This window comes from Podarcis muralis, chromosome 10 (genome assembly GCF_964188315.1).
Source record: "Podarcis muralis chromosome 10, rPodMur119.hap1.1, whole genome shotgun sequence".
Classification (NCBI taxonomy): Eukaryota; Metazoa; Chordata; class Lepidosauria; order Squamata; family Lacertidae; genus Podarcis; species Podarcis muralis.
In genome coordinates, this window is record NC_135664.1 from 59,861,819 (window position 1) to 59,886,338 (window position 24,520).

At 43.1% G+C, this 24,520-nt stretch overlaps 1 protein-coding gene across 21 annotated transcripts in view; it reads right to left on the reverse strand.

Moving 5' to 3' along the window:
- Positions 1–4,803: 4,803 nt before the first annotated feature.
- The window catches only part of MICAL3 (microtubule associated monooxygenase, calponin and LIM domain containing 3), a 181,789-nt gene continuing 162,072 nt past the window's right edge, over positions 4,804–24,520 (reverse strand). For 17 of the 21 annotated variants that reach the window (XM_077935209.1, XM_077935204.1, XM_077935201.1 and 14 more), the window contains 5 exons: positions 22,184–22,234; positions 12,676–12,741; positions 9,668–9,767; positions 8,996–9,069; positions 4,804–8,902 (listed from right to left, as the gene is read on the reverse strand). In XM_077935209.1, coding sequence (XP_077791335.1) covers positions 8,718–8,902; positions 8,996–9,069; positions 9,668–9,767; positions 12,676–12,741; positions 22,184–22,234 — 476 coding nt within the window. In that variant the 3' untranslated portion in view covers positions 4,804–8,717. The remainder of the gene's footprint in view (positions 8,903–8,995; positions 9,070–9,667; positions 9,768–12,675; positions 12,742–22,183; positions 22,235–24,520) is intronic. The other 4 variants (XM_077935208.1, XM_077935219.1, XM_077935200.1 and 1 more) reach the window with 3 other exon arrangements.

Genomic DNA, 24,520 nt, shown 5'->3' on the forward strand with positions numbered 1-24,520 from the left:
CGGTGCGCTCCTCCCCTCCAAATCCCGCTTTTTAAAGCGACACGGGCCCCTTTCGCGAGCGGGCCTTTCCCACGAGTTGTACCTTGGTCTAGGGAAGAAGTGCTGGCAGCGGGGCGGCGACGGGGATTACACATTTCTGATTCAGCGACGTCCAGCCAAGGCGCTGCTCTGCGCTTCTGAGAACAAGCTTTCCAAGAAGCGATTTGCCCGCCGCGTCCCGTCCAATGCGCCGGGTTATTCGGGCTATGGCGCGCTTCAAGGCAGCCTTCTGATCGCGGGAGCTTTGAACTTCTGGCCCAAGTTTTTAATGCCTGCTGAAAACTTCCCTGCTCCGCCAGGCCTCTGCAGTCAATTAAGAATCCTATGTCTGCTTTTAACTTCCTTACGGTTTTTATGCTTTATTGTTGTAAACTGCCTTGTTATATTTTTAAATGACATAGCGGTATATAATTTTTTAAATATATGACCAAACATATGATTAATCAGATAATTCTGCATCAGTTTACATAGTTTATTGCAGTAATGGTGAGGTGGGCCAGAATACCCGTGTCACACTCGCAGTTATGGCCAGTGTGGTGTAATGGTTAGAGCAGCCTTCCTGAACTTGACGCTATCCAAAAGTTTTGGACTCTGCAGCCAACATGGCCAGGGGTCAAGGAGAATGGGAGCTGTAGTCCAGCAACATCCAGTGGGAACCAAGACATGGGGAAGTCTGGGTTAGATTAGGCCTAAGGAGACCCAGGTTAAAATCCCCACTAAGCCATGAAGCCAACTGGAAGACTTTGGGCCAGATGCCATCTTTCAGCCTAACCTACCTTACAGGGCTGTTGTGAGGATAAAATGGGGAGGAGACTCACATATACCATCCTCCGCTTCTTGGAGGGGGCACAGGAAGTAAATGGCTAATGACTGGGTGGGTGGGGTAAACTTCCCCCCTTTTTGTCAGTGGATTGCATTTTATTGATTTATAAGTTTTATAAACTGCCTGAAGGACTTTGTTGATGGACAAAATAAAAATGGCATAAATAAATACTTTGAAAATAAACGAATGTTCACACAAAGCAATATATCGGAAGAGGCATTCCCTCCAAGGTGTGACATAATAATAATAATGAAACTCTTCTAATACAACAGCTGTCACCCACAGACTTCGAAGTAGCAGCAAGTTACTTTAAAAATGTCCAAAGTTGGCCTGCCATGCCTTATACTTTAACGCTATCTGCTCTGGAAACTTACTTTGAAAACAGTTCTAAAAATTGCAATGAAACTGCCTGAATCATTGCAGCAGGCAAGCAAGGTGGGAGTGCTAATTTGCAAAAAGATGAGGCAGTCAGTGTTTTGGAGGCAGGAAGGTAGGGAAGGAAGGAGTGTGTGAAATATGCCTGTGCATCCTCAGCTATCCTTCTGCCCTCAGGTGACAGTGGCAACACTGGCATCACCAATGTAGAACTAGGATTTAAATGCCTCTCCAGTTGGGTATTGTACACGGAAAACACCAAAATACGTTGTGAGTCTGAGAAGCAGCAGCTTGCTTACAGCGACCTGTTGAGTTGATGGCAGATAAGAGATTTGACTTGCTTGTTCAGTTTGCAACCCTGTGCAGACTTACATGGGAGTAAGTTAGACCTGATCTCTGTTCATGTGATTGCTAAGGAAATGAAGCAGCCCTGCAGATGTTCTCTAGAGAACACATGCAGGGTGAGAGTCTGATGCTTCCTTCCATTGGCTGTGGGCTCAGCTGTTTTAGCCAATGCCGTTTCCCCTTCCTGAAGACGGCAGGTGTGGGCTCAGTGGGGAAGAATTTGGGAATTCCCCTGCTGAACAGGTGAGCAGGGACACTGGGGGAATCCTCTGTTTCTGCCCCACTGAAAGAATGAAACGTCTTTAAAAAGTAATGCAATGAGGTGCTTTCCTCACTGACTCATACTATGTCTCGTGGTGCTGCAGGAGCATGCAGTTGTTATGCTGAGTTCCCAAGACTGCCGCACATGAAAAAGCAAAGGTGCTATCGATGGCTGTGTGCCGCTGGAGAGGTGGGGAGAGAGTTGCCACCTCTTCTCTAAAGTCACAGTTGTCAAAGTGTGCAAGAAGTGCAAGATGGACCCCAAGGTAACAAAGGCAGGGACAGAAAACAAAAGCAGGAAGAGAGTTCTGCTTACCGATACATGTAATAGGTTTTTGCTTGTCTTTCTGCTTTTATCAAAGGAAGACCCTTTTCTGAAGAACTAATAAAGTGACATATAAAAGTTTTTTGCAGCGCCTACCTGCCATCAAAATGACAGCCTGTACTCCCCACCTCCCACATTTAATCTGAATTTACTATTCCCAGGGTGGGAATGGGGGAATCCGGTAAGTTAAAAAACAACAACCCTGCTGCTAGCAACTTATTTATGATATCTAAATGAACAATTTGCAGTATTAAGCCCCCATCTGAAAGCATCCTGATACTGCATATGTAATTATAAAAGGATCGGGTGTGTGTGTGTGTGAATCCTTTTAGGCAGGTTCTAGATCTGGCATTCAAAGCAGTTGCCCTAATGGTTTCTTATCTCTGCTAAGGAGAAAAAGTAGGTCTTTCAAATATACCCCCTAGTTTAATAAATCATGATAAAAATATAAAAACTGCTCCTTCTTAGGAATGCTTCTTCATAACACTGTGACATAGCAACTTTAAAACAAGGGACTGTGCCAGTTTTATCAGCATGTAGTTCAAAGGGTTCATTTACTTGGAATAGAAAGGGGTGGGGCGAGAATGCGGCTTAGACTCGAACTGCAGATTCATACATTTCAAAATCTTCCCAACACTGTCTTCTGAACTTCCTCTTTCCTAGCAATAGAAAGTGAAACTGACAGCTGTTTTTAGCATGTCTGAACTGAGAAGTTATGAACTGTGTATGTATGCTTCACCCCCAACTCCTATCTGATAACAGTACTCACAACTACCCTGCCACGTAGGTTAGGCCAAGAGAGACTTGGCTGTGTCTCAAGGTCACCCAGGAAGCATCAGGGCTATCTACGAATCTGAACTTGGGACTCCTTCAATACTTAGTGCCGTGTCATATTGCCTGAACTGACAGTATATAAATGCATGCGCATATATATATATATATATATATATATATATATATGCATGCATATGCCAATGTTTTAATTTTATTGATTAAATAGTTATTCTGTCCTTCCTCACAGAGGAGACCAGGGAAGCAAAAACAAGCGAGAAAGCCATAAAAATGTCTTACAGCCCATTCCAGTACAGATGCAGACAGTGAAAGATCTCAACTTAAAAGGCTTGTTGAAAGAGAAGGGACTTCACTATTCAAGCGGAGGGGATTCCAAGGGTTGGTTCCACAACCGAGGTGCTGGAAACTGAGTTCCGCAAGTTCCGGCTGAAAAAAAGCCCTGGCTCTGCAGATTCACTTATCCGAATATCCGGCTTTCTTACTTTCTTGGTTGTTTCTGCTGTGCTGGTCAGTGGTGGCCAGTTTCAGGCAGCAACTATGGAAGAGGGGAGTGATAGCGGATGAATCAGAGAGCAGGGGCAAAAATCAGACAAATCAGGGAGCAGAAAAAGTCAGACAAATCAGATTGGGGTTTTTTTTTGTTTTTACTTTGCCTCTCTTTTGCTGATTGGCTGTGGTGATTTCAGGAAGAAACCATGGGCAGAGGGGTGGGGTTGAGGAGAGACATAGCAAACCCTGCATTACAAGTGTCCCCATAAGAAATAATGGAAATTGTGGGACACATTGTGGACACATTGTGATGGTTAAGCAGGAGTTGCGTGTATATGCTATTTACATGATTTATTATATTTGTTTTGATATGCTCTGAAGGCAGCTTTTAAGTAAAAAATTGGCCATAGCACGTCAGGCTGCTCTGGAAACAAAATCAAAATTTTCAGCATCTTGAGATACATCCTCTTTTGCGTTGGGGTATTATATATATAGGGACGCGGGTGGCGCTGTGGGTAAAAGCCTCAGCGCCTAGGGCTTGCCGATCGAAAGGTCGGCGGTTCGAATCCCCGCGGTGGGGTGCGCTCCCGTTGCTCGGTCCCAGCGCCTGCCAACAGCAGTTCGAAAGCACCCCCGGGTGCAAGTAGATAAATAGGGACCGCTTACCAGCGGGAAGGTAAACGGCGTTCCGTGTGCTGCGCTGGCTCGCCAGATGCAGCTTGTCACGCTGGCCAAGTGACCCGGAAGTGTCTCCGGACAGCGCTGGCCCCCGGCCTATAGAGTGAGATGGGCGCACAACCCTAGAGTCTGTCAAGACTGGCCCGTACGGGCAGGGGTACCTTTACCTTTATTATATATATAAATGACACGTCCACCATGTTATAGAACTTAAGCCACCAATGCAACACTGGAAACACATCATACGAGTTGTGGTGGATAATTAGGAAAGCAATAGAAAATAAAATTGCCAATATGGTATAGCGTCTTTATAAAAAGTCTATGGTGCTCTCAAACTTGTAATACTGGGGTTTGTGCTATAGTGGTGCTATTGACATTCTGCTCATGCAATAGGACTTCTAATTCCTCTCCTATCCCTCCTCCCCCCCCTAAATGAAAAATGTTCCAGATGGTCCGCCAACCCTCTAGAACAGATTTTTAAGGGGAGAGAAGGGGCAGTACTGTTGCACAAGTGTAAGACTTGCAGGAGCAAAATGGCAGCATTGTACACAACCGTGTACTGCTCTGGTTATTACGTCTCAAAAAGGATAGCGTAGAACTGGAAAAGGTGCAGAATAGGGCCGCCAACAATTTGCTGTTGGCGTGAACCGTGAAGCAAAATCAAATTCCAATGAAGTAAGAAAAAATTAATGACTTTATTTTATTTTTATTTTTTTTAGTTACGTTGGTGACCTGAGGTGCTAAACTCTCAACACCAACAAAGCAAGTGTGCATAAGAACGTACAGAATGAAATGCAACCAAATATAGGAAGTAAAACAGGGGTTGGGATGTTTTAGACATGAAAACAGGTACGGTACACAATTTCCTGTTACACTGCACACACGCCAACAATAAAACAGTCTGAATATCAGAGTTCCCACCTGTCCCAAGGGGAAGATACCACAGTTCCTTGGGACAGGGTTGTTTCACATACATACTTCTTTATATATATATATATGTATAAAATTAAATTACTGCAATGCCATCAAAACATGACATCCCTTCCTCCAATAGCTTTAGTGACATTCTCATCTACCTTCCTTGCTTATGAAGCTCCACTGCTAGTGCTCTCGAAGGCAGCAATTCTTTGGAAGCCTTCTGTCCTCTTATCATGCATCGAGAGAGAAATACCCTCCTCTACCTCTTCATATCAAACAGACTGTTTCGTGGTACATTTTTATTGCAAACAATCACAGCATTTTCTTTTTTAAACATGAGGTTGGAAAACTAATACACCACTTTCGTCTCAGGGCCCAAATGTAAACATTCTGTTAAATACATTTTCTTAAAACCTTGCGGGGAGGGTATCAACTTTTTTTTTTTTTTTGGCCGTAAAAAGAATTTGTGCTACTGGGGCATGCAACTCTGGATATATTTGTTGATGCTCTAAAATGCCTTTGACCTGGATGTATTTTAAAAAACAGATTAAAAACCCAGAGGATGCAGCAGGTGTGCTTGTTACTTCTGCATTAGCACCGTGTCATAAAAGGAGGGCCAGACACTGCATTTAAAGAAACCTCTTGACTGACAGCAGGATCAAGCACAATCAACACAACATATTACAGGAAATGTTAAGAGTGGAAGAGGAAATATGATTAATGCTGCTGGTGCTGTCATGGGCTCTAAAACCCCTCTCCTCTCTCTGCAGTTCAAGTGACAAGGGAGTCTTAGCTGCCCAAAAGAAGTCTGGGCTAACTAGAGGCAGAGCTACACAGCTGCACTGGAGCTGGGAAGGACTTTCCCTTCCACTTTCTCAGACAGACTGTTCTACTCTCATTCCACATGCAGCTATAGGCAGCTTAGGAAAAAGCTTAGCGCGTCAACGTTTTCCTACAGTGAAAAAATTCAAAGAACAGATAGAAGTGAGTTCAATTACGACCACTTTACAGAACAATCCATTTTCTCAGTTCCATTATAAATTGCACCAGGCACAGCAGAAATAGTTAAAGCAAACTCCGATTTGCCTCTTTCATGTGGCTAGACACCAAATTTTAACAAATGAATTCTAGCTCCATCCTAAACGAAGGGGAGTTTAACTTTCATTTTGCCATACACTCCCCTGCTGGTCTCTATGGATGTCAAAGATGCTGTCTGAGACAACTGAAGTTATATGTTCTTTTTCTTCCTCAATTAGGGGTGGCTAACATTTTTACTCCCGTTGGACTCCCATCAGCCCCATCCAGCATGCTCAATAGTCAGGGATTATGAGAATTGTAGTCCAGTAATATTAGAAAAACCAGAGATTAGTCCCCTCCGTTTTGAAAGCTACAAATAAACACCAGTCCTAGTGAACCCCCCCCCCCCACAAGTCTCATGAACCATGAACACACGAGTGCTGCTTGTTCTGGGACTATATGTGGTATGAATTCTGCCAGTGTAGCATCACAATCTTTCAATATCTTAATATTCAACAAATGCCAGGCATGGTACCCTTTTGGCATAAAATCTTCTGACGCTACATTTCAACACATGCTGTTGCTTCAACAGCTTTCTGTTCAGCGTCATCAGTACTGACATTTTATTAAACAAGGAAGTAGATGGGTGTTTTAAAACCTTTCCCCATTTTTTCTTTCTAGTCTTTCCTGTTTTGAAAACACAGCATTTCCTGTTTTGAAACCTAGAGATAAGATGGTGGCTGCTTTAAAGGACATGCCTTTTTCTTGGGATGACTGCTTCCCTAAAAAAAAGTTAATTAAAAAAATATTCTGCACTTTGTTAGAAGACTAGAACTACAGCATTCTTTCTTTAAACTAAGCCCAACTGGAGCTAAAAAATGCGAATGGAAAATTCTGTTTGTGGCAGGTCGGCACTTTTGAGAAAGTTATTGTGAAAGACATGGTGTGCTTATGGAACCTCTCAGCTGGTTATAGACAAGAGTCTATTCTGTGTTATTTCTTATTTGCTACTGTACTGTAAGACCTTTTTCTGAGCCAACTGAATGAAGGCCTAGGACAAAACCAGTGGGGCTTGTGCTAATCCTTCCCTTGGGAGGCAGATTTTTACAGAGCCAGCATGTGTGGGTTTTTTTAAATATATGGGGTAAAGTGGCAATGCCACAATTATAATTACAAAAACCTTAAACAGCAGTAGTTAAAATAAGCACAGGTTTGCCATTCAGGAACAGAGGGTATGGAGTGCAGGAGCAAAGTCTGCCATCACCACTCAGCTTTGTGAGCTCTCTTCGTGAGGATGCAGCTTAATTGAGAAGACACCTTACCTGGGAACCCTGCCTGCATATTTCCTAGGGTTGCCCCTCAACGTGGTGCAGGGACAAGTCCAAAGTACATAAAAGCATCTCCTCTCCACATCAAAAGTAGCGTGTAACTGTGACAGCATTAATAGAACTCTAATAAATAGGTACAGGGAAAGGGAGAACAGCAAATTAAAAATAAGAACAACAAAAGAAAAAGGTTGGGGAATGCAGCAGGCACACAGATTCACCACTCAAACATTTGCTCACTTCTTAAAAAGGTATAAAACCCAAATCTTTCAAGTATTAAAAAATAAGTTAATAGACATTAAAGGGTCTAAAGTGACTAAAGGGCCCGGGTAGGTCTTTTGCTTCATTTCCAACGTGCAAAAAATAACAAAGATATATATCTATAGATATAGATATATACGCAAAAAACAAAAACCCATTGAGAGTCCATTCTTGGGGGATTCGAAGCAAGGGGTTTCATCCAAGCGTTCCCGCAAACTGCTTCATAAGTAACCCATTTTCAAAATCAGCACTTTCCAGTGTCAAAATTGTCACAAGGTTCACAACAGAGCAGTCTACTGTCAATGGAGACAGAAAAACTGTGACTTTCAGTCCAGAGCACTGCATGGCAGAAAGGGGGTGGCTTACACACTCTTCCCCTCTTAGAACAATGGCAACTTGTGGAGGCTGCAGCAAAGAGAGCTAGTCCACTGGAGCCTGTATCTTCTGTAGAAACCACACAGGGCAAGTATTTCATGTCAGCCAGCCTTCCAAGTCTCCAGTCCTCTCTGAATTCAGGGTTCCTCCATACCCAGACAATAATGGCAGCTTCAGGCTTCTTTGGTGAGGAGAACCTTAAACATACACACAGTGTGCTCTGGGGTACAGAGTGGTTTGCTCTCCTGTGGGCTGCTGCAGGGTGATGCTTCAGAAGAGAGTAGCCACTTCTCGCCTTTGTATTTCAAAACAAAAACAAGAACACAACCAGCGAAGTAAATATGAAACGGACAAGCTACGGCCCACCTGAATTGGTTAAAGTTGTGGTGTATTTTTTTTTTTTTAAATAAAATGTTTTCATCTCATTTTTTAGCCTCTCTCAGAGATCGCAAAAACTCAATGGCCTCTTTGCACAGGTCCTTGAGGAAGGCACACAACCTCAGCTGACCACCTCAGGCTTGGGGTTTGCAGGCCTCAGCACTTTTCGATCCGACCCCCTCTCAGGAAGAAGCACTCAGGCGCTGCAAGAACCTTCAAGAGGTTTCTATGCCAAGGTATCCATCCAGGCAGCTCCAGCCAACTTGGCACATGCCAACTGGACAACGCAGATCGGCAGACGAGTGCGCTGCTAAGCTCAGGACCAGTTTAAGTTGAATCCCTTGGACAGCATGACTGCCTCTAGGTCCTTGTCTTCTTCCTTCTCCCGGAGTCGCTGCTCTTCGAGGAGGGCCACAAGAGAATCTCTCTGTTCCACCACCTCTAGCATTTCATTCAGGATCCTTTTCTCTTCTGACAACTCTTCATCTGTCTTTAGGTGATCTAGGAAAGAAAGGGACAAGCAGTCTTGTCAAACTAGCCAAGGAAGTAGCAGGGGCTTTCTACTGGGAACCAGAGTACATCGATGAGACTTACCTTCCACTGCCATCCTCTCCCGAAGTTCTTGCTGTAGTCGGCTTTGCCTGTCCTCCAGCTCCAACTCCCGAGCGCTGCAAGGAGAGAAGAATAGACAAATGTCTGGTTTGGGTTGTTTCAGCAGCAGTCTAAGCTACTGGCTTAAAAATCTAACATGCTCAGGTAGTAAAGTGTTCCCTTTCAGTACTGATTGTAAGGCAACCCTTCAGTTGTACTAAGAACCTTGTTCAGAACAACCTCCCTTGGTTAACATACATGTCGGTTTTTCTCCTAAACCCACGTTGCAGAATGGTCAGAAAGGCAGATGAGAAAATAACAGGAAAATGCCAAGTCACTCCATCTGCCCCCTACTGCCCACTGCACATCAGGGCTGAGCTGCAAGGGACAAGATCTTCTTTCTTACATTGACCTTATTTGGAATCATGAATGAGAAGGAAATGCTAAGAGAACCAGGTCTCAGCAGCAGATCACTTCATCAGTTTTATAAAATTTTATTTTACTTGGGGCACCTATGGGTCTCCAGAGCAACAGGATTCCCATCTGTACATTGTCATCACATCAAAGGTGAAGACAGAAACAGGTTCCATAACGTATCTCTGCCTGGGGACAGTTGCCTCGTCTTTCCCCTTCTCTGCGTGGACCAAGCATGCAGAAATTCCTCTCCTTACTCACAATATCATGAGCTCCGACTCATAGCGCACTAAGGCATTCTTCTCTTGCACCAGCTTGAACCACTCCTGCATCAGCTTGGGGTCGTCCTTCTTCCCCATGCCTGCCAAGAGAACAGTTTAGGTCAGCTTGGAGAAAGATTCCCGCCATTTCCATAAATCCAGCAGGCAGGCAGGCAGGAACAAAAATGGGAGTGGGGCAAAATGTGCAAAGAAAGCTGAGCTAGATGCTGCCAGAGCACTCTTGTCAGATCTGCTTGTTTGTCTATGGCACACAGGAAGGAGGGTCCCCTCCAGTAAAATAAACAAAAAACCCCCACTGGATCCATGTGCCCTGAATCTACCTTCCCCATCACATCTCCCGCCAAAATAATAGCCATAATTACAGTCACTTTTCAGTATTTTTCTTCTGTTGTCCTTTTCAATTTGGACACTTTCAAACATAGCTCTGACACTTTCCAACACTTTCCAACAAAGCCTACCTGTTTCAAGCCATGTTTTCTCACTCACACCTTAATCAACACCCATTTGTCCACTTTACATATAACTATAGAGCAATTAGGGAACAGTTCCTTGATGGGCTGTTTCAGAGTTGATTCTGGCTCCTACCAGTTTTGTAGTCTTATCTGCTGTGCTCTCCCCTTTTCAAGCCACCTGCATTAACTTAATGACTGAAAGCAACCAGTTCCTGACCACTGCTATCAATAATTTCCCTTCCTCTTGGCTTTATCAGTCACACCAGGCAGATCTGCCTCAATGTGTCTGCTAGAGATCCCTCACTTAAACAAAAAACACGTATTGTGTGGCATAAATACAGGTTCAATCAGTTGCAGTTCACCAGCTCAAGACCACTAGTGCATGGTAGAAAAGCACAAGAAGAAAATCTGCTCACATAAAAAGGAAGAGGAAGCATGGTACCTTCCCAGGTATAGTCATACCTCGGGTTGTGAACGTGATCTGTGCGGGAGGCACGTTTGCAGCCCACAATGCCGCATCTGCGCACACATGTAAAGCAATTCAGCGCTTCTGCGCATGGGATCATTTTGCGCTTCTGTGCATGCACCGAAACCTGGAAGTAACCCGCTCCACTACTTCTGGGTTCGGCATGGTCCGCAACCCGAAAACACGCAACCTGCAGCGTTCACAACCTGAGGTATGACTGTATTTCAATAAAAGCTTAATCAATGAAAACCAAGCTAGTAGACCCAGTAGCAAAGCCTGATATGAAATAAACAGCATAGCCATTTTATGTTATTTTAGAGAGCTACAGCCACAACCCATATCTAGTAATGAAATATGCAGCTCTTTATGGGTAGCTGTTTGGATTCAGATCCTAAAAATCAGTTTGGAAGCAAGTGAATCCCTGGTTATGTGCTCCTGATGATCAGGGTCTTGGCCTAACCACTGAAGGCCCAGAGGGATTCCAGCTGTTTCCTGCACCTATCAGATTTCACCATCCTATCAGAGGTGTCAGTAGTTTAGGAAACTGGTATATGGAAAGAACACAGTCAAGTTGCAGACAGGGTTAACTCCTGTTTCTCATCCATACCATAGATGAGTTCTCATCTCATATAAAACTAATGGGGACATCTATTCTAAGGAAAATATGATGCAAAATTTGTGCCTACTTATGTGCAAATGGCAAAATATTTGTATTAGACACTATTCTCATTATTCCAAAATGCAGACTCTTCTTATGGGGTTATGGAAGCCCAAGGGAGACACTCTAGAATGGGGATGGTCAGCTACCAAGTCAGATCCAGCTACCAAAGCATTATTATCTGTTCCTGGTAGTGCTTGTCAGTATTGAATGACACTGACTAATGCGTGATTTGTAACTGAGGATGCCTTTATGCAGCAAGACATTATTTCCCATCACGGTCAAGAAAACGAAATGGTCCAGAGCTTCTTGGTGGCCCTGTTCCTACCACTTATTCTCAGGTAACGAGAATTCTCCTCCTCTTCCAAAACCACCAACACAGCTCCAGAACACAAGAAGCAAACATACACAGTACGGAAATCTCACCCTAGCCAATCATGGCTGTGGATGGCTATACCTATCCATTGCTTGGTCCCAATTAAGCCTCTCTGAGCATCTCTGCACAAGGTGCCCTCATAGCCATGGTGGAAAGAGAGAAGAAGCTTACACATGCAGATGCCCAGTGCATTGGAGCCATGAGAAGCACTGGGGAATCTCCCCACCCTTTCCACTGTGAGGATAATCAGAAAAGAAACTTCTGCACAAAGCAGCCAAATACATGTCAACACTGACCTATGGAAACTTTTGTTCATTTGTAGGATGTAGATTTTTTTATTATTATTATTTTTAGACAGCCAATGAGCAGAGGGAGAGGCAGGGGTGGGGAGGAAAGATGAACAACTGATGAAAGCACACCATGAAAAGCAGAGAGAGTGGTTAGCCGAAGTTATACATGGCGGTCACATTCCACCCCTTTTCCCCCATGCCTTGGGAAATGGAAACACTTCAGTGGTAATCTGGTTCCACTTGGGATAAAGAAGATGCTTAGCAAGATACGGACTGCAGGAGACCAGTCTAGATTATGGCAGATCAGGAGGGTGCCTTTTCAAAGTCAAGGGTTGTTGGGAAAACCAGTCATTACAAAAGACAGTATGCCTTTAACCCATGTGTATTATTTTTTTTTAAAGGAAGTAGACTCACACCCCACTCCCCTGCAAGATCATCCAACACGCCAAACAGAACCCTTAAGGCATGAAACTGATGCCACTACAGTCATTTCTGATCAATTGCGCCAATAAACTTCAAGACTATCCTTATCCCCACAATGCACAGCTGAAAAAAGGATACTGTACCTTTACGATCCTGCCAGACACACTTCATAACAAGGTTGTTATAGAGGGTTTCTTTGAGATTGAAGGAAAGAAAAGTTTGGCAGTGAGCCACTTGATATTGTTGCTAGCTCACTAGTGTCTCTACACCAATCCAATGGCGGTTTGGGAACGGAATGGAGGGAATGCAAGAAATTACATTACCTTCATGGGCACAGCAAGGGCAGAAGGAGAGAGGTCTACGGCGTGGTGTCCCGGCATTGGGCTCAACTTCAATAGAACCAAAGATGGGAGAGGAAGAAAGGAAGGGAAGAGGAAGTTGGAAGTGGAGAGGAAGAGAGGAGGAGAAACAGGGTGAAAATAAACAGACAAGCAAAAGGACAAAAAAGCACAAGAGTGAGAAAGAAAGGAAACAACAAGAAGAAGTAGAAAAGAAAATAATAATACAAGAAATGGAGAAGCAGAAACAAGGGGAACAGTCTACAGATGGAACATCCTTTGTCAACACGAATAATGGAGAAGAGCAGACTGTGGCACTGGGAGGGGAAACAGTGTGGGCCACAAAAGTTACTGGGATAATGGGGAAATGCCAACATTTGACATTTCTTGTGCTTGGTGACTTTTCACCCTCCATGTCACATGGTGCAGTTAAGAGATAAAAGCACTAAGAGGAGGGTGGACAACATTAAGTTTCTAAAAGACCAGGAGAGCAAATAGGTTTTAAAAGGCCATCTTGAAAATTAGCTTGGCACATTCCATGTGGTTTTTTTGTGACATTGTCCAAGGAAGTAGGTTGACAGTGGCAAGTATTATGTGTTTAGTAAACAAAGGCAGATCATGGCGCAAAACAGGACCGACTGCCTATGATGGGCAAACAAACCAAGACTAAACCAGGGATACAGAACCTGTTGTCCCCCTGCCCCAAAGGATTTTGGATTCTCATTCACCCCAGTCAACATGGCCAACAGTCAGGGTGATGAGAGCTGTAGTCCAGCAACTTCTGGAAAGCCAAGTGTTCCCCTATCCTGGGTCTAACCAAAGCCTTGACCGGTATTTTACACGTATTCATGTATAGTTTGTATTTCTGGCCCTGCCAATATCAAGGGTAGACAGAAAGTTGAGGACTATGCCCCACTGGTATGTTTGTTTGTTTGTTTGATTGGGGGGGAGAATTTTGAGTATGTGGCAATTAATTAGATAAAACACAGTAAATTAACATTTCCCAAATTTCTGATAAAAGAGGTAGTTTGTATTAAAAAATAATAAAATGGGAGGAATACTTCTCAAACTTACACACTCTGATGCAGAGAATAGCCTCTTCCTATGGGTTGGCACTTATAGGAACCATCAATTATCCAAGGAATTCCTCGGTTTGGGAATTATTGCGGTAGATTATACATAAAGAGATGAATAATCTTATAGAATAGGGTTGAGGAACTGGGTGCTGCTGTGTACAGTGATCTATATATTACAGTGATCTATATATTACAGAAAGACCTGTGGCCCATTGACTAATCTGTGAGTAGAATGGAAGTGAAAGAAAAATGCCACTGTGTAACAAGGAGCGACCGAATTTATAAAAAAGAGGACATTCATAACCCACTGGAATCAGATCTACACGCACATATAATGGAGAGGGAAAGCCTCAGTTCTCATTTACGAAGATAAGGTCTGGGGAGGGAACAGCTTTTAGAAGGGACCATCACAGAACTAGAGCAGTAACACACAGGACAGACCAAAGTTAAAAGGGAGGAGGCACATCAGTTTGCAAATAGTGTGTGAATGAGCAATGTGAATCTCTCAACAGGAAGAAACATGTATACTCAGTGTGAAAAGGGTTAAAAGTACAACACATATACATGTTACATGCTGCCCATCTATACGTGAAGACTCATCTTGTTTGAAGACATTCCATAGTATCCCTAGGCCTAGACAACTTTCTTCTCTCTCCCCCCCCCTTCCAAAAAAACCAAACAACCAACAAATTGAATGCCTTAAAAGTATTTTTGTCGCTTGGGAAAGAGATCCATGAAAATCCATGTAGTGTAACAATGCACACAGGTTTTTCTTTAAAGTGGCAATGCAATGGTGCTTTGTTTTTACTTCACAGGTCTCCTTCAAGGGCTAGTCTTGGATAGATATGTATTCCATTCTTAGTATGTGTAAAAAATACAAGAATACAAGTGGGTTGCTTGGATTAAATGGTTCTAAAATGCACAGTCAAGCTGTACACCAAGGGAAATACTCTCTGAATATTCCTGCATTTGCTGAAGTTCTTCCTCAGTCATGATTAAGGTTAAGATGACCTTTATGTTTTGCTTTGAACTGGGTGGATTCCATTGTGTATACTGGGCTGCTACTAGACCAGGCTTCTATGCAGATTCAGTGTGTATCAAGGCTATATATGGAGCTTCTACCACTTCCATGGTTGCAGCAACCTAGTTCTAGCTGCCACACTCAGTGATACAGATCCTGAATGAGTGGTGGGAACCTGTGGCCCTCCAGATGATGTTGGGCTGCAATTCCCATCACTCCTGACCACTACACATGCTAGCTAGGGCTGATGGGATCTGTAATCCCACAAGATCTGGAAGGCCACAGGTTTCCCATTCCTGCCCCACATGCAGATGCCAGTTCACATAACAGTACCTCTATGCAAGCACAGACCACCTCCCAATTTTGAAGGCCATTGCATGGGATCTCACCTGAAGCTTTCCAGGTGAGATAACAGTAAATTGAGCTTGGAGGCAAAACCACTGCTAGTGCAAACCATGGTTTGACATAATATCTTAAGTGTCTCCATGGAGCCCCCCGACAATCCCCTCCGTCTATGGTGTAACTAAGTCAGTTGGAACCACAGGATACCCTTGCTCCCAGAGTCTGATACTGGAGTCAGCAGAGATGGGTTTCAAGAGATAAGGCAGACTGAAATATCAACTATGGAGGGTGGAGGTTCTTGGGCTTATTCCACCACATCGATAGGCAGGCCTCTTGCTACTATTGTCAATAAACCTATATCCAATAGCTACAATGTTTTTCCCCAACAGTACCTGCAGCAGAAGCTGGACCATTAATAGAATGTCTTATCCAACTCCATGGATAATCCCCAGAGAATATTCATAGCATCCGATTAGTAAAGATGTGTTGAATAGTCCATTATGTATACAGATAATTCAATAATATAAATGGATAAATCCTTTCTCCGCATCACTGAACTTAAAGCAAAAAAAGATCACAAAGGCTACTAGACAGAAAACATTTCTATTGCTCGTCAACAAATGCCTATATTAGCAAGTTATGTGTAGCACACAGACCGCCTGAAAGTACACTCAGAACAAAATGTCTAATAATTTATAAAAGCTCCCATTGCCAAGAGATGATGATTCACCACTGGTAACTGACTAGTGAGAGACTATTTAAAAGCCTGAAGCAATTTGTGAAATACATATCTTATTGAAAAACTAGACTGATCCCGATCAACTTTTTGCTAGGCCAACTAGGATCAAGCGGCAACTCAACTCACTTTGGGTTTGGTTAAGAAATGCCTTCAAGTACCATGCAGCAAGGCATCAAACTTGAACAGGATCACACCATCCTTTTTGTTCTGCTTAGGACATGAATTGAAATAGATCTTATGTAGCTCAGATACTTGCAGAGTTCCAACACAAAGAATGCATCCAGCAAAAGATAATTATTTAGTGTATGTTTCCAAAACTAGAAACAAAAATGCCCAAGCTAAATGAATCTTGGAATCCAGTTCTGTGCACGTTTGCTTGGAAGTACAGGTGCCTAAGTTCTGATGCAATGCACAGTCATCTTGCATTAACTGAACTACAGTTGTATCTTGGAAGTCAAATGGAATCCGTTCCGGAAGTCTGTTCAACTTCCAAAACCAAAGTGCAGCTTCTGATTGGCTGCAGGAGCTTCCTGCAGCCAATCAGAAGCTGCAGAAGTCCTGTCAGACATTTGGGTTCCAAAAGAACATTCGAAAAAATCACTTCCAGGTTTGCGGCATTCGGAAGCCAAAACATCTGAGTTCCAGGGTGTTCGGGATCCAAGGTACAAGTGTATTACCATTGCAAAAAAAGTTGACAGTAAGACGCATGAGACCCAAAGATGTTACTTTACTACCATAAATGTCTCCCTTTTGTTTAAGCACTAGGTACAGGTACAACTTACAGTGGATTATTGTAGGGTTCCATATGTCTGGATTTCTTGGACACCACGTTGTTTTGGCATTTTTGTAAAAAAAAAAAAAAGGCTCCTGGTTTTTGAAATATGGTAACCCTAGATTATTGCAGCACTAAAATAACTTTAAAACAGATAAACCCACTGTACAAATGCATGCACACATATGTGCACTGGATGCTAACACTGGATACAAACCCAAATTCCATACATTTGGCTGCAGTTAGTCTTCTGCATATGATACCGTATGTGATATATAATAAATATGAAAACCCCTTCCCCCCTTTTCACTGGATATTGATAATCAGCCTATAAGTGTGATGTATTCAAATCAGCATGCATAATGGTATCATATGATCACTTATGTTTGGCATCAGATGTTCCAAAACTCAAGAATTCACTCAAGAGTTGGAGAAGGGTGTCCTGCATTATGCATCACCAGGCAAAAAAGTCAAGTCAGGGAACTGAAGCAAGGGTGACTGCTGAACTACTGAGTAGTAGTAGTAGTAGTAGTAGTAGTAGTAGTAGTAGTAGTAATAATAATTTACATTTGCACCCTGTCCATCTGGGTAAGGTGAATCCAGAGAGAAGTGAGGAAGTATAAATTTCTATTTGAGCCATGTTTGACCCTCTGCATTTTAGTCTGAACATCTCTCTTGTGAACATCTGTCAGACCTGCCCCTCCATCTCTGATCAACTCTGTTTTATAATCAATTATACCTCCCCTTTCTTCCAGTGCAAGATTACTCAGCCATAAGCCTGGCATTGACATCAAATGCTGATAACCATGTTTTCCTCCTGCTACAGAGTCCTTGGAACTGACTCCTTACATGCCAAGAGACCAGTACTGCCTCTACACTCCTTGATACTGTTGGCTACACCACTGCCTTCTTTTGCCCTGGTTTGCTAGTGCTTAAAAATAATTATTCCAATATCACTTAGAGACATCCAAAAAGATTCTGGCTAGTAGATACATTTTACTATTACACAATACAGTGGTGCCTCGCAAGACGAAATTAATCCGTTCCGCGAGTCTCTTCGTCTTGCGGTTTTTTTGTCTTGTGAAGCACGGCTATTAGCGGCTTAGCGGCTATTAACGGCTTAGCGGCTATTAACGGCTTAGCGGCTTTAAGAAAAAGGAAACAGCTGGAGTATGAGTCTGACCAAAGGGTTTGGAGCTTAGCACCAATAGCCCTGAATGTAGCCACTGGAATTTTGCTTCCAATGATGGATATTGGAGTCCAAACCAAGAATAATGGGAAACACCTTCATGCCAGCACCCGAAATTGCTGCTGGTGCTAAACACCTAAAGTGATGAGAAGGAAATGCCTGCACTGAGCCCCTTCTCAGCACAACATCCTTCTCCTGTACTCACCAGGTGATCAAGCCATGACTGCTGAGCATTTCTTAGGCCATGCATATGCCATACAAGAACATGCGCAGGCATTCACGGGTGTGGCATATATCTCTGCCATATAGAGCAACTGTTTCTGTAGGGGTCCTAAGAATACATCTGCACGCTGAATCTCTCTCGTATCAAAGCAAGAGCATTTAGTAGCCGGATCACAAATGAACATATGCCCAGGGAATAGCAAGAACGTGGTCGGAACATGTTTCCTCCTTTATCTTGAGCAGAACCCATTGTGAATGCAGAAGTCAACTCAGGTTGAGACCCATTGGTTACATTTACTGGCAAGATGAAGGAGAGGACTTTCTTTCACCGCCTTTAGAAGTATATATAAATTTTAGCATTTATGCGGTGCTTTGTGAAGTGCCTTGGCTATTCAAACCAATCATCCTATTATAGCTATTACAACAGGCATAGAAATGTATTATATGCAACCATTTAAGGCAGCCATTATTAAGCCCATACTTCCCCAAGGTGGCTTCGTGAGAACAGCAGAGGTGAGGTCTGAACCAGGGATTCCCTAGCTCACAGCCTCTTAGCCCCTACACTACAGTGACTCTTGAGCACTCTGGCAGCCCTGTGAGGAAGTACTGAACAAACACCAGTCACAGAGGAGTATAAAAAGAACTAACACTACAAAGCCACGTGTGTCTTTTTCTGCACATAACACTGCATTTTATTTAAAGGGATACTGCCAAGTAGTGAAGTTTTCTGCTGGGGATTAAAATAAAGAAAGAAAGAAATCAAGATAGATTAAAATAATAATGATCTTCCATTCGGAATTGTGAATTATTACTGCTATCTGGGCTGGAGTTGAAACTAGCAAAAATAAAAAAATAAAAAATGTCTTTAAAACCCCAAAAGTGTAGGGAAGAAGTAGCCATGGCTAATATTGTGTACATTTATCCAAACAGGAAATGTAGGGGGGGAAAGGATATAATCGTGAGAAGCAAATGAGATTTATTAATTTACTTATGCTAGTTCTTTATGACAGAAAGTGAGGTTAGTTAACGTGAAAAACGACAGTGTCCCTTTAAATGACTCTGTTGACTACTTTTTAAAGCCACTGTTAGCAAAAATGACAAGACTGCTGCCTTCAAGAGGGAATTAGGAGGGGAAGGGGGGGGGGAGGAGAAGGAAGTGTGGGAGCTGCATCAGCTAGGAGCAGGACCTGTTAGGTGTAACTTTGCATTAACCCTTTTACATCTCTGTCTGTGGGCACACAATGCCCCCTAGCGGCACACTTGGAAAGAAACCCCACATAGGCAGAGCACTGGCCTCCAGAGAGGAGCCAGCAACTCCTTCTAGCAGGGATGTGTCATTTTGCTTTGAGCCAGGGCTGGAGAGCCAACAGCATTTGCTCCACCTACTGATTGACTCCAGGTGAGTGGAGGCATGGAGAAAGGGCTTAAATCTTTCTGTTATCTCCCACAACATGTTAAAACAAGAAATAGTTTGGTGGCCAAGCACCTCAGGCACTTAACTCTCCAAACCGACCTCTGTATATGGCTTCCATGTCAGCGGCTGAAGTGTGGAGGGAGAAAACTGGCAGAGCATTTTGCTGCTCACAATGGGGAAGAAAGGGTCTATGTCTCCTTTGCATGGAGGAAAGGTGCAAAATAATGAAAGGGGGACCCTTTGAGATTTGGGACTATGATAGGGCCAAGTTAGGAAATTCCTGGGGGCCTATAACCTCCTGGGCTACCACTTACCTATTTCTAAACTATGAGGGTTGAAACCACAAAACACTGTTGGTCTCCTTAACCTGCAAACTGCCAGTCTGAAGAACACGGGTAGCTTGCTTGATTTTTATGGAAGAGATGCAGCAATAGTTCAAAAACATTAGTGATATACAAAAGTCACCTTAAGGAGACTTGGCAATACATCCTTCTGTCACCAACTCCCAAGGAGTAAGGACCAGAATTTAAGACACCTTGGAAAACAGCTGTAGTACCAAAGATGTGTTGAATCAGTCCTGCATGACTGGTAACCCACAATGTCAAATGTAGCCCACCAGGGTTTCAAGCAACATCTGATGTTTTGTTTTGCCTCAGACTGCAAAAACAGGAAGGCTATCAAGTACCTGCAATGTCATAATACATGACCGGTAAGCTTGATGGGACACAATTTGTGCTGGCCTGTGTTAAAGTTGTAATACTACTGCAGAGTGGGGGGTGTTATTCATAAAAAAGTCACTATACATGGGAGTGGGGCGGGGGGAGAAAGACAAAAAAGAGAAAAGAATAGGAACTATATCATGTTGGGGTGATCTTTGAGGATGAACTTTACACAAGGAAAGAGAAAGAGCCTGTGGATACCATCTGAGGGCTTGTTCAAACTCTTCTTTAATTTCAGAAATGACAGGGCATGTGTAACATTTGTGTACTCTCCTGGCCACCCATCCATTTGTAGGAACTCTAGCACTCAGACTGCAGTTTGGCAGTGCGGATTAAGTGTGATAATCTGTACAACTTTCCCTACAATAACAGGCAATGGTATTTAAAGAAGCATAGCAGTTAAAAAGAAAATATAGCAGTCCTTATAAAGTGTAACAAAGTGTGTTGAGGGGGCAGCTGTCACTTCTTTGAGGGTTGGGGACAATCCTTGAGGGAGAATAAAGTATATAAGTGCTAGATTATCTTTGGGAAGAAAAATCTAATCAATAGTTTGGATTTACTTATCAACAAAATGCATAGCACAACTAAATTTAGGGGCTAAACTGGGGGTGGCTAACCTATGGCCCTCAATCAGTCCCAAACAGCATGGCCAACAGTCAGGGCTAATGAGAGCTGTAGTTCAACAACATCTCAAAGGTTAGCTACCCCAGGTTAAATTATGAAGTTTGAAAAGAGGCCATGATCCAGAGAGCTCCTTTAGCTAAAGTCCTGTACATGTACCCCAGAGGTCCCTCTGTTTTTCATTACAGCACCACCACCTGAAACTACATTCAAGCTACAACTACTTTTCACAGCAGACACTGACCACTGGCAAGAGCAGCAATCCCATGTCTCTCTTTCTCCTCTTCCTGGATCCCCTGCAATGCTTAGAAATTTTAAAAAAAGCAACATATAATATTGTACTTCCTTGTCCCCCTCCATTTCATTGGCTGCCACAAAATGAATGGGAAGTCTTTCATTGCAATAATGTGGCACTACACATTTTTAAATGCCAGAAGGATAGTCAAATTAGAACACTGCGGCAAAAACATAGTCTTGCGGCACCTTAAATACTAACACATTTTTATGGCGTAACCTTTCATGGACTGAAATTCTTAAATGTCACCAATGGAGAGAGGAGGAGGAGATGACTCAGGGTTTTTTACCTCCATGTTTCAGAAATGGTTTCTCCAGTATTATTGTGTTGGAGGAAAAAGAAGGCACCCAGCTTACAAGAGAGTCCCCTGTGCATGCACAGAACTCAGCATGTGACACTTTGGATCAGGCCTCCAGTGAATCCCAGAATAAAAAAGGAAAAATTTCAAAATGTTGCCCGACAAATTTTGAGTATTAAACTTCTTTCTCAGGAAAGGTTATTTTAAGTTGGTGCAGATGTTTATCCTGGTGGGGAAAAGAGTAAAAAAAAATCAACCCTTGAGAAGGGGTTTAATATTCAAAAAGTGATGAGAAATAAATTCTCTGTACTTCTGCACATCTCTTCCACTTTCATTCCTGGTTGTTTTCCTACAGGAAACCACAATGGAAACCATTCCCCCCGCCACCTGTCACTGGGGTGTTTTGCAAAAATCCTAGACTTCATGTGACATTGCCCAATTGTGCATCTGACTGTTAACTAGATGGCTGATGGTTCGAGCCCACCCTGGGAAGGCTGTGAGCAGGATTCCTGCATTGCGGGGCGCTGGACCAGATGACCCTCAGGGTCCCTGCCAACTCTGCAGTTGTGAGATTCTACGATTCCAAAACACTGCTCATTAAGGACTGCTAGTTCTCCTCCGAGCTGGAAAAGGGGTTGTGCCCTAGCCAATCAATTAGGTGCAAGACTGGTTTCTTCTCATTGCTTGTGAGGAGCCAGGGATGGAAAGAAGTAGGTGGAGGGAGAGGGTGGCGGGAGCAGGTGTCAGCAGGGTTAGTGCCAGCAAAGAGGTTCTGCCATACATACCACCCAGGTGCAAGTCGATGAGGTCACTGTAATAAGACTCTCCCCAATAGTCTACAACAAGGAATCGGTGAAGAGAGAGAGTTATTGGTTCAAGTACCCACCCCTGCTAGCCCTCCCCACTCCCTGCCCAGGATTCAAAGCACTCTGTAAGAGAAATTGCATACATAAGAGAAGCAAGACAGGGAAAGAGAGAGAGACAGAAACAGAAGAAACAAGAAATCATGCAACTCTATAATAAATATATACACATACATATATACGGTATATACTGTAAAGACGGGGGGAGGATAAAGTATTCCCTGGTAAATAGGCAGGGAGGACAGGCAGGCATGGATTTCCAGGCAGAGAAGGAGAGCAGGCTGGACTCTGTATGAGGATTTGTCACCTATACTGGTTTGTATCAAGATGAGACACTGCACTGTTATTTTGGGGGAAGGATCCACAAACATTCTCCAGTAGGGAGGGAATTCGGGCAAGGATACATCTCCATTCAAGAGAGCAGGGGAAGGCGTTGGGCTGGGTCTTCTCATTTCATCCTTCTTTTTATTCAGCTACATTGTTTTGTGTTAGCTAAGCAACCAGAAAAGTACTAGGGTCTTCACACTTGCAGCTTCTTTTTGGTAAGTTTTTTCACCTCCGGGATAAATCCATAAACAAGCCCAATGGAATCTGGGATCTTGCATGTAAGATTGGCCTTGGGAAGGCTAAGGGCATAGCCAATTCTTTGGTAACTTTTCTCACACATCTACATTCCTGCGATCACTTTCCATAAATGGCAGATACTGTTTTATAGGATGTGTTGTCAGAAGTAGGAAACATGAAATGGCCACATGGGCCGGAGGTGTCTGGATTTGGGCAACGAACTCAACACCATATAACTAAGAAAAACTAAGCAGTCGCCATGCCCCTTCTGCTGATTGTAAGGGTTCTTCCCCTAAAATAAATATGTTCTACAAAGAGTCTCCATTCTGACCCAAATGAAAACCCCTCCAGTTTAAATAGGGCATCCAGTATGCCTAATAATCATGTCAATGTCTGCTGGGAGTATATAACATTTGGAAATCTTTATACATTCTGGTAAACTATGAACAGCCTTATTAAAGCAGTAATGATGTATGCAGCAGACTTTAGGGTCACTTAACTCAAGCGAACAAAAATATGTATAGAAGACTTAAATCCTCTGAACTGCTCATCATAAAGGGTTTCCTTGTGTTTCCAGGATGACACTTTTTAAATTAATTTATTTCTAATCAGAAATAAAATGTCAATTGTTACTTTAGTTTCAACCCCTGAGAAGGAAGCACCACGACAGACTCAAGAAAATTGGTGTCAGAGTTGGTCCAATGATCAAAAATTTAACTTTGGTCAAGATAGGTTTGGACCTTCTATTATGCAAGCTGAGCCAGTTGGCCTCAGGTGCCAGATATTTTGGGGGAAATCATTAAAGGCCACCGAACTATAATTATTATTACTACCAAGTAGTAAAGGGCACTACAGTCGTACCTCGGATCCTGAACGCCCTGGAACTCAGACATTTTGGCTCCTGAACGCTGGAAACTCAGAAGTGATTGTTCCGGTTTGCGAACGTTCTTTTGGAATCCGAACGTCTGACAGGGCTTCCGCAGTTTCTGATTGGCTGCAGGAGCTTCCTGCAGCCAATCAGAAGCTGCAATTTGGTTTCCAAATGTTTTGGGAGTCAAATGGACTTCTGGAACAGATTCCATTCGACTTCCAAGGTACGACTGTACTTGGATTTTCTGCCTGGAATACCAAAGTGCATTGGGCTGTTTATGGAATGCACAAAGTAGGTTCCCTTGACACGTCACACAATAAGATGAACTTCAGTTTTCAAGATATAAAGTAGCATAGAAAGTGAACAAAAGTGCTCCAGGCAGAAAATCACTTCCTATGTAAAAACAATGTCTGCATACGGCAAGGGCATGTATGCTGTGTGTTTACTACAACATGATAAGCACATACTGTGTCTGTTTCACCACAAGTGCACATAGTAGGAGAGCTTTTGTGTATTTGTCCCGTGTTAAAGTGTGCATGCAATGCTCCTAACAAGAGAAGCAGTATCAATGTAGAATAAGTCTTGTGTGAAATGGACACAAAATTCTAATTATCTCATACACAAGGAAGCTGTTTTAACAATAAAGAATGGGTAGTTTGGGGAAGGTGTTCTCTTCCCATCTGCATTACCAAAGCAGAAGCTCCTTTTCCAGCAAACCTATTACTAGCCATTAAGAGAATAAGGCTTTGTAACTGTAGTCTGCAGGGAATAACGGTTTGGCCAATACTGCATACATAAGGCAGTCAAGGTTGTTTGGACAGTAT